The 12,907-nt window shown below is 46.8% G+C and overlaps 2 protein-coding genes across 10 annotated transcripts in view; one reads left to right on the plus strand and one right to left on the minus strand.

Moving 5' to 3' along the window:
- Positions 1 to 971, minus strand: part of ZC3H14 (zinc finger CCCH-type containing 14) — a 39,972-nt gene extending 39,001 nt beyond the window's left edge. For all 7 annotated transcript variants that reach the window (XM_082853671.1, XM_082853670.1, XM_082853669.1 and 4 more), the window contains exons 1-2: positions 831 to 971; positions 306 to 348 (exon numbers count right to left, since the gene is read on the minus strand). In XM_082853671.1, the coding sequence (XP_082709797.1) occupies positions 306 to 348; positions 831 to 866 (79 nt within the window). In that variant the 5' untranslated portion in view covers positions 867 to 971. The remainder of the gene's footprint in view (positions 1 to 305; positions 349 to 830) is intronic.
- A 5,565-nt stretch (positions 972 to 6,536) lies between these two features.
- The window catches only part of PTPN21 (protein tyrosine phosphatase non-receptor type 21), a 71,182-nt gene continuing 64,811 nt past the window's right edge, over positions 6,537 to 12,907 (plus strand). For 2 of the 3 annotated variants that reach the window (XR_014326713.1, XM_082853637.1), the window contains exons 1-2: positions 6,537 to 6,804; positions 10,961 to 11,342. Coding sequence is in view for 2 of the 3 variants with exons in the window: in XM_082853637.1 (XP_082709763.1) it covers positions 11,163 to 11,342 (180 nt within the window). In the remaining variant the exon portion in view is untranslated. Of the gene's footprint in view, positions 6,805 to 10,412; positions 11,343 to 12,907 lie in introns of those variants that run through there. The other variant, XM_082853638.1, reaches the window with a different exon arrangement.

The following is a 12,907-nucleotide window of genomic DNA, read 5'->3' on the forward strand; positions in this document are numbered from 1 at the left end:
AGGAAAGAAAATAGGAAAAACAACAGAAATCAGACAAATATTAAGGAAAATATGACAGAGCCTCAACAGAGGAAGCTAAACGATTTCAAAACACCCTATTAGAAGGGGATCTGGGAAAAAAAAACAATGTTGCATATAAAGCTTTCAATGGAAAGATAGTACGGAAAAGAAGGAACCAGGGAGTATCAGATTCGAAGGTAAAAGGGCGTCTCTCCAAAGTCAAAGGCATGATAGGAAAAATGCATTCCTAAAATTAAATTCGCTGCAAATTCTAAAGTCTATTAGGCTAACAACAGAAGACTTACCAACGTAAGCTCCTAGTTCTTGCAATTTCCCCTTAATGGCACTCTGAGGGAAGAAAAAAACCAACGTGCGCGTGAGAAAGGCGGCCTTGGGAAAACAGACCGACTGTAGCGCAGAGGCAACTTCGCGAGCGCGCACACCTCCTGCCCCCCGGGAGCCCGAGTGGGGGTGGGGAGACGCCTCGGGCCCCCCAGTCCCACCCCGGAACCCCTCCTCCGCGGCGCCCCCCGCGGCGCCCCCTCCAGCTCCCCGCGCGGCTCTCGCCGGGACCCCAACGCCTCCCTCAGATTCCCGGCGGCTCCTTCTTCAGCCGCGAGCCCGCTCTCTGAGGCCGCGGCTGCGCCCAGGCCCGAGGCGGCCTGGCCGAGGAGGCGCTGCTCGCCGACCCCGCGGCCAGTCAAAAGCGTCGGCGACGAGCAGGCCGCGGCGTCCAGGCCGGGCCCCACACCCCCCGTTACTCCTGACAACCGCGCGCCCGCCCGCCCGCCGAGGCCCGGCTTCCCGCCCCCGCCCGACGCGGGCCTCACCCGGATCTTGCGGCTGATCTCGGTGCCGATCTCCATGGCTCCGGGGCCGGCGGTGGGCTCAGCACCGCGAAGGGTTCCGCTTACTGGGAGCCGGAGTCCAGCTCCCAGCCCGCAGCCTCACCGCCTCCACCACCGCCACTCCCGGCCGCGCGCTCTGCGTGACCCGCCCCCACCGGCTCGAGCCAAGTCGAGCGCGCCTGCGCCTAAACCTGCGCCTGCGCGCACTCGGGCCCGGGGAGCCGGCACTCTGGCGACCTCTGCTGGCCGGGAGGAGAGCCGCGGTAAAACCTTAGAATCAAAGTAGGCGTAGAGAGAGGACTCCCCTCTCCCCATATCTGCTAATTCCTGAAGTGGTATCATTAGTTATTAATTGTTGCATAACAAATTACCGCACACATTTACCATCTTGTGGTTCATGGGTCTGGAATCTGAACACAGCTTAGCTGGATTCTCCGCTCAGGGTCTCATAAAGCTGCAGTTGAGGTGTCAGGAAGGCTGTGTCCTAGTCTGGAGGCTTCACCGAGGAAGAAGCCACCTTGAAGCTCATTTAGGTTGTAAGCGGAATTAATCTCCTTGCAGCTTTATGAGTGAGGGCCTCAGCTTTCTCCCGGCTGTTGTCTGGAGGCCACCCTCAGGTCAGAGATGTTGCCCACACTTCCTTGCCAAGGGCTTCACCAACATGGCTGCTCACTACATCAACCCCGGGAAGAGAGGATCTCAGCTCAGGGAAGGCCCAGTCCTTCTTTTAAAGGCTTTCATTTGATTAAGCCAGGGCCTCCCAGGGCCTGACCCCCAAATCAACTGATTTAGGGTCTTAATTACAAAATTAGATTGCAAAATCCTTCATCGGTGCATATTCATTAGCTGCAAGCAAATCACAGGTGCTGCCTGCACTCAAGGGGAGGGGATTACAAAGGGTGTAAACAGCAGCGGCAGAAATCTTGAGGCCACCTAGGCTCTGTCGGCCACACGGTCCTTCATCTCATAGAATCCTTTTTTTCTTCGGAATTACTATAACGTCTATGTGGGAGCTACTAGTATGACACTATCCTTTCTGTAATGTTCATCTCATTTGCGTGTATGTGTGTGTGCACATGTGCGTTTGTTCTCTCTAACAAAATTATAAACTCCTTGTAGGTCTGTATTTCTCCAGAATTTCTTTTGGGATGCTAGACACATAGTAAGCACTTATTAAATATTTGAAGGATAAAATTAATTAATGACCTACATTACAAAAGCATTCCTCACGGATAAATCCAATGATCATGCACTCATTCAACATTGATGAGAGGCAGCAGAGCAGAGTGACTGAGAACAGGGACCCTGGAGCCAGACTGTCTGGGTTTGAATCCCAGCTCTACTACCCTCTCTGAGACCTTAGGCAAGTTGCTTATCCCCTCTACCTTAGTTTCCTCATCTGTGACATAAGTATGATAGCAGTTTCTCCTTCATAGAGTTATTATGAGGATGAGGTAAGTTCATAGTTGGGAAGTATTTTGAACTGTGCTTGGCTCATTGCAGTACTGTGGTTGTTGATTAAAAATTAAATGCCTACCCTGAGTCAGATGCTCTGCTACGAGCCAGAGCACAAAGATGAGTGAGACTGAGTCCCTGCATTCACAACATTCACAATCCAAAAGACAGGCACCTTATTTCTATCTCTTTACCCACCATTTCAGAACTAAGAATGCAAACACATGTTTTGCCATTACTGCATACAAAATCCTTAGTCAATATTTAGATAATAGTGAAAGAACATTTTATGAAAAATAGAGAATGTTTTCATTAAAATGCATTCAGAATAAGTAAAACTTTTTTTTTAATGTATTCAAGAAAGAGTCAACTTTCAAGACAATCCATTTAAAACTGCAGAAGGAGACTCGCAGACTGCTTAAGAACTTGCATATTTAGATCTCAGGAGGGTGTCTGGATCACAGAGGGGATGACCCCACTAAACCGATGGTGTTCAGTGGTCTGACATTGTTACAGGTGCTTCCCTGTAAGATGCATCTTCATAAACCACATTGCATCCAGAGGAAGATGATCATAATGATGCCTGAAAGAAACCTTTAAAGGGACTAGTGGTATTCAACTTGAAAAAGACTAAGCAGGACAATGAGAATTATTTTCCGGCGTGGAAGGTCTCTCCAGTTCAGGAGGAATGACATATTTTGCTCTAGGAGACAATGAGGACTAGATTTCAATGAATCCCAGTTGAGGGCTCTGGGCTGTTTTTCAAAGAGAGATTACTAAAAAGAGCATTGGTTTTGAAGTCAAAGAGGTCGAGTACTAACCCCAATTGCATGGAGTCCGTTGTCTTCTAACACTGGCCCCCCAGCATCTCCAGCCTCCTCTCAGGGCAGCATTCCAACTGGGTGCTGCACATCATTTGCAAGTGTCGGGGGAGAGGAGGGCAGAAGAGAGGTGTTTGGGGGTGTCCTTCAGCCTGGAATGCTTTTCTCTTTTTTTCTTTGAATGCCTAATGAACTTTTTATTTGTCCTTCCAGACACAGCCAGAAGCTGATCATAGTGATAAACTGAACATCACTCCACTTAGAATATCTACCCATTAAGTGTATTTGCCTACTAGAATTATATATTCACCTGTTCCTCACATGGTGAGTCTTTGAGAACAGGGCCATACATCTTATTTATCTTTCTCTTTGCAGCATTTGGCTTCCAAGAGATGAGGTTTGAATAGACAAGTTTTTTCATTAGTGAATATCTCATGGCATGTCTACCCTTGGATCAAAAGCCCTTAAGTGTTGGGAATTCCAGTCACAGCAATTGCTTTTGCTATGGAAGCTGACGTACTTTTCTTCATTTTCTTGTCCATTGAACAAATATATTGCCAGCATCATCATGGTAATTTATATAGTGAGAGATAGTGGGTACTCACCAAGTATCAAAGCAGATTAATTTCTTAACCCCTAAGGAAGTATCAGTCAGTGTACCACCAAAACCACAATTTCTTTCCCTTTATTGAACATCTTTTTACTGTAGAAATTTTTAAATTTTTACTTTGTTTTAAAGAGAATTACCTTCACAGGAAGAAGAATGTATATCACTTCTGGGTAGCAAGAGGAGGTAAAAATACAGACAGATATGTAATTGCTTATTCATCTACACACTCTCTGTAGACGGGTACATAGTATTATGGTAACACCAGTTACCCCCAGGAGGAGTGCAGGAAAGTAAGAAGGAGACTTTTCCTTGCACCATTTTGTATCTTTTGGGGTTGAACCATATAAATTATTTCACTTCCTTCCATACAAACAGAAGCCAATAATAATTTCATGCCGAACATTTTGAAGCCTTTGTTCAAGTGGCTTGTCATGGGGCTGTTACTGTCAAATTAACATGGTTGCAGGAAAATAGAGCTTAAGGACTTGGTCAGCAAGTGGCACTTGTGGACCGTGAGGGAGGAAGTTCAGCTCAGTGTATAACATCGCTTGGGTTTTACAATCATTTTCTATTTTTAAAATTCTTTTATTTTCTTCCTGATTCAATTAACAAGTTTTTATTTAGTGCCTACCCTCTGCCCAGTAGTGTCCTAGGAATTCTAGGAGATATAAAAGAAGCCTACATGAAACAGTTTTTAACGTTCTTGCCAAGTGTGGGGATCACTGTGGAATGGGGTGGCTAGCAAGTTGTGTTGGAAGCAGAGCCTTGAATTGAGGCTTGGAGAGCAACAGAAGGCTTAGACAAAGGGAAGGGGGGCCGGAGGTGCTCTGGGCCAGGAGAAACGGTTTGATGGGGGCAGTAGGGGAGAAGAGAGGAATAAGGATGGTCATAAGAGGCTGAGGCCGATTTAGAAAGGCCCTAAAAGGTCAGGCAGAACAGCTTAGCCTTAGGGGTCCATTGGGAGTGATAAACCCCAAGGAGACGTAAGCCTGGTATTCACATGGAAAGAAGAGAGAGCACAAACCAGAGGCATGGAGACTGCCCTTGTTGCAGTAAGTCAGATGTAAAATGATGAGGGATGAAGGTTTGGATTAGAATGGGGGGGAGGGGGGCATTCAGGAACAGAGAGGAAAGAAAGCATTCATGAGATGTTTCAAAGGAGGAGGTGGCAGGCCTTGATGATAGGCTGGAGATGGAGAAGACTCACACATAATTTCAGTTTTTCTATTTTGGGAAACCAGAGAGCCACTCATTTTCTCTTTTCTTCGCACACGAATTGACCCCCTCATGGTGTCCAGTTGAAATTCAATTATAAGCAGAATTGATTGATTTTCTTCCATATAGAAACACATGTAATCCTATTTGCCTTGAGCTCCATTACCCAAGCTGAGTCCTGCCTAGGGTTTGTTCTTCCATTGCACTCCTACTTCCAGGATGGCGCTTTCCACTTACGCCTTGTTTGTCATGTGTATGTGCGGTGTGTAGGTTTATTACCCACTAGACTAGAAGTCCTTTGTGAGCAGGGACCATGAGTAAGTACTCACTAAGTGTCTGTTAACTGTTGAAGAAAATGAGATCTAAATGAAATGTAACATAAGAAAGCTTTCCAGAAACAAACATATTTTTTAAAAAAATCATTTAAATAAAATTTACATAATAAAAATTTCTCTGCTCCAATCACTTAAACCATATGCCAGGGAAAGGCAAAACACCCTATTGTGATGGTGTTAGGGACACAATTTTATTCCTTGGCTTAAGTGTTGCCATGCAGTAATAAAAATAATAATGCAGTGTAATAATACCATGTAATAATAAAAATTGCTAATAGGGCTTAGAATGAAACATTTCACACAAGTTACTGGATAGTGATTATTATTATTATTATTTTCGGTATGTGGGCCTCTCACTGCTGCGGCCTCTCCCGCCGCGGAGCACAGGCCCTGGACGCGCAGGCCCAACGGCCATGGCTCACGGGCCCAGCCGCTCCGCGCCATGCGGGATCCTCCCGGACCAGGGCACGAACCCGCGTGCCCTGCACCGGCAGGCGGACCCCCAACCACTGCGCCACCAGGGAAGCCCAGATAGTGATGATGATGATTATTATCATTTTACAGGAGATGAGCAGGCACAGAAAGGTTAAGAAACTCGCACACGGCGACCCAGCTAAGTAAGCGTTGGCGCTGAGATTTGAACCCAGACAATTTTGACTCTGGAGTTCCCCATCCTTAAGAGCTTTACTTTGTACTGCATTAAGCACACAGCTCTTTTGAAGACCTACAGGTTATTTGAGGCATAACCTTTTTCAGGGGAAGGGGACTTTGGCACCCTGTACTACCAATCAGTGTTTTTCCTTTTTTTATGGGCTATATCCTTAGACGTAAGCATGGGAGGAAGAAATTGAATGTTTGAACTGTTTTCAGAAATGTGTAAGAGTAAATGAACAACTCCAGCAATAATAGAATTTTACAGAACACCTAAGAACAACACGGGAATAAAACCCTTTACATGGCACCGAAATAATATCCCCCTCCTCTCATTTTTATTAAAAGCCTTGCTTTATTTGGAAACTCTTAAAATAAGTGGTCATAGGATTAAAAAAAGCCGCGGCGCGCCCCCTCCCCTGCGGCCGGGCGCAGCTGTCCGCGCCTCCCCCGCCCGCATTCCAACTCTCTGAGGTCACGGGCAGCCACCGCCTCCCCGGATCCGCCCGCCCGGCCCAGGGGGAGGGACGCCCGGCCCCGGCCGCTCCGCTGCTCCGGCCGCGCGTCCTGTGCCCGTCCGCCCGCCTTCCTGCTGCCCCGGCCCCCGGCCGGTTTCTTTGTGCGGCGCTGCCGGCCGGCGTGTCCCTTCTCCGGGCCTCTCCCCTCGCCGCGGCCGCCGCGGGACCCTGCGCGGGGGAATGCTCTGCGGGCCGAGTTCAGGGAGACAGGAAGTGAGGCGTGCGAGCCCCATGAGCGCGCCGCGGCGCGGGCTGGCGTGCGGGCGCGGCTGCGGCGGCCGCGCGGCGGGGCCCCGGGAGGCGGGCCGCTGAACTGGGCGCGCGGCCCCGAGGATGCGGGAGCGGGAGCAGGTGAGGGCGCGGGGCGCGGGGCCCGGGCCGGCGGGCGGCGGGCGGCGGGCGGCGGGCGGGCGGGCGCGGGGCCGAGCGCTGGCGTGTGTCCGCGAGCCGGGACCCCGGAGCGCGTCGGCCGGCCCCGGAGTCCTGGAGGATGGGTCCCAGCTCCCAGACCTAAGGCAGGAGCGTAACAAAGAAAAAAGTCTTCCTTTTCCAGGTTCTCTCTGATCTACTTGAGTAATTTCTAAAGGGGTCTTGAACTTGTATTCTGAACTCCTCGGCTGATCGTAGCGGCTTAATTCTGGATCAGAGTTTTAAACGTTTTAGGCATATTTGTGCCTCTTAGAATATTAAGTGCGAGATTTGCTAGGTAACTTTGGCGAGAAGGCGAGTAGGGAAGGACTGTTTCGTGGTGATGACTTGTTTTGGTTTTGGAGTAAAGATTGTTTACTCTGGAAAAAAGAATTCTTGGGTCTGCAAATTCCGACTTGTGATTTCTGCAAATCCTGATTAGATTGGCCGCTCTTGGCATGCCCGTCTTAATTTTCTTTTTTGCTGAGAAAGCCTTATAATAATATGCTCGCAAACACGTTCAAAACACTCCGTGTGCTTCAGGTGACAAGCGCTGTATGCCTAATGGTTGCGGACAGATTTTTTTTTTTTTTTTCTTCGGTACGCGGGCCTCTCACTGTTGTGGCCTCTCCCATTGCGGAGCACACGCGCCGGACGCTCAGGCTCAGCGGCCATGGCTCACGGGCCCAGCCGCCCCGCGGCATGTGGGATTTTCCCGGACCAGGGCACGAACCCGTGTCCCCTGCATCGGCAGGCGGACTCTCAACCACTGCGCCACCAGGGAAGCCCCAGATTTTTTTTTTTTTAAGTTTGGGATATGATAGATTTTTACTCTGAAAGTAGTTGTCTGCTGTTCCTAGCACATTTTATTCTCGAGTTCTACGCATAAATGTTTTGTTCAGGAGAAACATGCGTTTGATTTAATGCTATAGATCTATATATTATTCTAAAAATGTCATATACTCATTTAGTGATTGTTTTATTTGAAAGCATCATTAGCAGAATTACGTGTAGTGAGGACTTTAGCAACAAGGCGGGAAACTACAGGATTCAGAATTAAACTGTATTTGAGGAACTACTGAAAGGTGATGTAAAAACATTAAAATGAATTCACAAATATCTCGGACTGCCTTTTGAAACCTTGAACAGAATTTAATATATACCTGTTTTTTATTTCATAACAAAGTGATTTTGTAGAGAAACAAAATATCTCCTAGTATTTTCCTTCAAAAGCTAATTATGAATTTTCTGTTTACTTTAGTAGTTAGATACGTTAGAATTCCAGATCCAACTACCTTTCAAATTGTTTCATATTATTTTACACCCGAAATAGACATCCCCCGAAAGCATCTTAAATTTCTACTCTATCCAAACATTCATAACTTTATGACATCATTTGGTAGCAAATACTGCACATAACTGAAAATTAAATGTGTCAATTGTTAATTTTGTAAATAATTAAGCAGAACATTATTCTTACACGTCTTAATAAACAAAAAGCAAGCTATTCTTATGGATAGATCTTGGGGAAAAAATGCATCTGATACACACACACACCCTTCAGCTTTTTCAATTACATTATAACATCTACCAAACTAAAAAAGAGAAAACATTGGCTTTTCTTTATCCTTGATGCAGTAAAACATTTCACACTCAGGGACAACTAAAAGTTTTACTCTGTTTGCTTCATCAGAGCTTAAGTTAATGATTAAGTTATATAGTGTAGTACCTACTGCCTACAAGGCATAGTTTTATATAGTGTAGTATCTACTGCCTTCAAGGCAGTGAAGAGAATACCATATTTGAACACCCCCCAATGCAAATTTTCATCTTTCCTCTGTACTTAATCTGTCCTCTTTCCAGTTATCACAATTTCTATGTAAAATTTAAATTCACCATCTAATCACTTGAAAGGGTATTTAGTATATATAATCTTTTAAAATTTATACAAACACTCATAACTTACCAGGCAATTTTCTAGTTGAAAGCTTATTATTTAAAGTTCTCATTTCTTGATTTTTTTTCTTTCATTTTGCCTCAGCTATCTATTTGGTTTATACCCTGACATAGAAAAGAGCATTGAAAACTGCAGGTGGAGCCCATGTCTTTTCGTAATATCTATTTTCTATTCCCCCCTTTAGTATGGTGCTTTTACCTTACAAAGGTACACAACAAATGTTAACACAATTCTTTATGTAGTTCTAGTTTTCTTTTTTTCCTCTGGCCTTCTTCCTCTATTCCTGGTTTTTAACTTTTATTTTTCTTACGATCTGGAGATAACCAGAGCTCAAAACCAAAACAAAATCCAAAAAACAAACAGAAAATCGTGGTTGGGTCCTTATTAGAGATACAGCCATGTATGTAATTATAGCATGCTTGTAATCTCCTTAAGAGCAAAGACGGCTTATTAGGACTCGTCTTAGATTTCTCTAAAGGGCCACTACACTGCCTTGTACTCAGAGACGCAATACACTTTTGTGGAATGGAATTATAAAATGTTAAGTTTGGCAAAGCCTAGTGTAATAGCTAAACTATATACTCTAGCTCTGCCACCCCTCAGCCCTGAGTGCCCATCACGTCTGGGGCTGAGACGCAGTAGAAAAAGCAGAAAAGAGCAGAGGACTGGGAATGAGGAATCTGGGATCGGTTCCCAACTCAGCCCGTCCTAGTGTGAGGCTGAGAAAGCCGCTTCTCCCGAGGCCTGGGTTCTGTGGCCGCCAGATGAGCGGGTTGGGGGCTGCCCTTGCCCCTCCGCGCGGTTCCCGGCCCAAGTTCAGGGTAACCAGCCGCGGCCGAGCCTTGCCAAACGATTCGTCCTCGGGGGAAGCCTCTGTTCAGAAGATAACGGAGAGTGGGAACCGTCCCGGGATTCTGGAACTATCTGGGATTTTGTCGACTCGTTTAGGGGAACAAAAATCCAGCCAATGTAAAAGTTCCAAGCTGCCGCTCAAGGCCAGTTTGCTTCAGCCCAGGAGGTACCACCGACGGGTGTTGTTTAGAAAGTTTTAAGTCGCGTATTTTGGCGGAGGTCCTGAAGCTCCAAATCGGGATTCAAATGGACCCCACCCAAACTTCTCTCTCGCCTCTGGGGCTCTAGCCGGGTCCTTTAAGTGTTCCCTCCGGCATCAGCGGGAGCCTGTACTCTCCTAGAGCATCCGTCCGGAAACGCGGTCGCAGGCGGAGGGTTCCGGAGCCTCTGCGGCTGTGGGTTGCTCGGGCAACGCCGCCTGCTTTTCCGTGGGGGGGAGGACGAGGGAGGAGCCGGAGCTATCCCTAGTCTTCTTGGCCTCACGGGCTTGTTGAGCAGCGTCCTCCCCGCATTAACTCGGGAGGGCGTTTAAGGGCCTTGCCCCACTCCTCTTCTGGGCTGCGGCCCCGCTTAGGTGAAGGCTTACCGCCTCTTTAGGCGTCCCCATCCGGAAAGGGGCCGGGGCCAGGGCCACGCTTTTCAGAACTTCCACGCGTCTGGTAGTAATCCGATAACAAGCATTTGTAGGGTCTTTTATAATTTGTTTATAAATAAATCGATTTTGTGACGTAAATATTTATAAACCAGAGAGTTCTACAAATGCTTGTTAAGTGTTCACCTCGTTTGAACCTCACAGCTGCCCTGTGTTACAGGGGATTATTCCATTCGGGTTCAGGGTTAATTTGCCTAATTGGGACTGAGACTTGAACGTAGCTCTTTTGGAGGTTTTTTGCAATTATCTCACTTAAGGACTAAAGAACCCTAACATTTGGAGTATCGGGGAGCCAAAAAGAGTTAACTATGAAAAAACAAAACTTATGTAAAATAGAAAGAGGACCAGTAATGCTAGCTACTAAATTTGGCGTTATAGTAGTGTCAGCCATTATCTCATTTAATCCTGAAGTTAGCCACACGTTGTTACTACTATCTGTGGGATTGAGTGAGGGGTGGAATCTGACCCAGGGCGTAACACAGCTGATGATAAACTCCCCCACTGCCTCCCAGATCCTACTAATGCCTTATTTTTCCAGAAGAGAGGGAAAGCTTAGATACAGCTTTATTAATTTTTATTTTTGAAAACAAAGCCCAGATTTGCTATTGCCTATGTAACCGGTGTTCCTCTTTCCCCAGCACTGGCGTGGGTGCTCCCATCACCTGGTCTTTGGAGACTCAGTTGCTTTTTAATGGCGGCAGCAGCTGCTGGGTGAGCAGCCGGAGACTGTACAGTACTCCTCCCTTCAGGACAGGATTGCTTTCTCTCGCCATTACCACCACTGGATTGGTGGCGGTGCTTTTCCCTTTTCACCCCTCCAACTCTTGAAGGGAGAAGAAGATGCCACTGCCATTTGGATTGAAACTAAAACGCACCCGGCGCTACACGGTATCCAGCAAGAGCTGCCTGGTTGCCCGGATCCAGCTGCTCAACAATGAGTTTGTAGAGTTCACGCTGTCCGTGGAGAGCACTGGCCAGGAGAGCCTAGAGGCTGTGGCCCAGAGACTGGAGCTTCGGGAGGTAAGCCCCGGAAAAGGCTGCAGGCTGCTCCGGGCGGGCTTTGTTCCTTACTTCCCAGCTACTATCGTGCGCGCTGTCTTCTCAAAGTATGAGCCTGTAAGCCCTTCTCCCCACCAGGAAGGAATAATACAGAGCAAAGAGGTCTTTCCTTGGGTGTGCCCCGTAAGAGAATTACCAATGCCTGAGTTTTGAAAATGTTTATATGTTCCCCCAAAATGTTATCCAGAATGAGATAGGAATGCGTTTTGGAATCTGAGTGAAGAAGCCATCTTGGAAATGGATCCTTTCAGCCCCCCGCCAGCCATCCAGCTGGCACTCAGCCAAGTCATTCCCAAATTCCTGACCCACAGAATCGTGAGCAAAATAAAATGGTTGTTTGAAGTCACGTTAAAAAAAAAAAAGGAATGCATTTTGGATTATCCAAGTAGTTCTGGTCTTCTGGTGTAATGCCACATGGGTCGTCCTGATCTAGTACAGTTTACTGACTTCATTCATTCATTCAACATTCATTGATTGTTTTGCACAGGCCAAGCCAAAATTCGAGAGACATATTGCCCCGGTTTGAATTCTGGTTTCTTCATCAATTAGTTGTTTAACATTACGTGAGTTATGTGACCTGTCTGAGCTCTGGTTCCTTCATCTGAACCATGGGATAACAGTGGTGCCTGTGGTTGTGATTTAATGTGCATGTAAAGCCATAGCTCTAATAACTATAGTCTGTTACAGTAATCATAGGGAAGTTTGCCCTGGAAAACCCCTAATCCAGTCTGTAGGAAGTTGTGAAGTCCTCAAGTATCCATACAGTGTCTTAAATTCAAAATGCTGTGTAAGGCCTGTGAAGAAAAGAGCTCTAATTAAACCCAGGTCCCTTCCAGTCTTTGGCTGCCTGGTTCTGGGGTAAGAGAAAGATGTAAAAACGGGTTATTTCACTTAAATGCCTATGTTGTAGCCTTGACTGGAAATCCTGCTAATGGTGTAGTTCATAAAAAGTCAGGAATAGATAAGCTGTGCCCCTGGTGAACATCCATTCATTTGATCAGTCTTTATTAAAGACTTATTAAGTGCCAAGCTCATACGTACTAGGAGCTCACCCTACTGTTGATACCAGTAAGAAAGCAGGCGTGATGCATGCGATGATGGGGGAAGTAGAGGGTGCTATAGACAGCAGGGAGAGGCAGCAAAGGGGAAGGCTTCCCAGGGCGAGTGATGTCTGAGCTGGGACCTGAAGATGGGGCAGGGTGGGCCTCTCAAGGGCTGGAAAAGACTGTGCCAACAAAGGAACTGCACAAGGCCCAAGACACAGGCAGAGGAAAGGTTGTAGAGCAGGGGCCACGTAATGCGGGGTTCTTGTTAAAGGGTTTGGGCTTGTCCTGAAAGTAGTGGGGAAGTTAGTGAAGAGTTTTTAAATAGGTGTGTGGTGTGATTGTTTTTATGAAGCGTGAACCCTTTGGAGAATGACTAGAAAGGAATAGAGTTGCGGTTCAGATGGTAGTCACTTGGGTTTGGATGGGGCTGGAGAGAAGTGAGTGGCATCTGGAGATATTCAGGACCTACCTATCAAGTAA

Source organism: Leucopleurus acutus, assembly GCF_964270905.1.
Source record: "Leucopleurus acutus genome assembly, chromosome: 1".
NCBI lineage: Eukaryota > Metazoa > Chordata > Mammalia > Artiodactyla > Delphinidae > Leucopleurus > Leucopleurus acutus.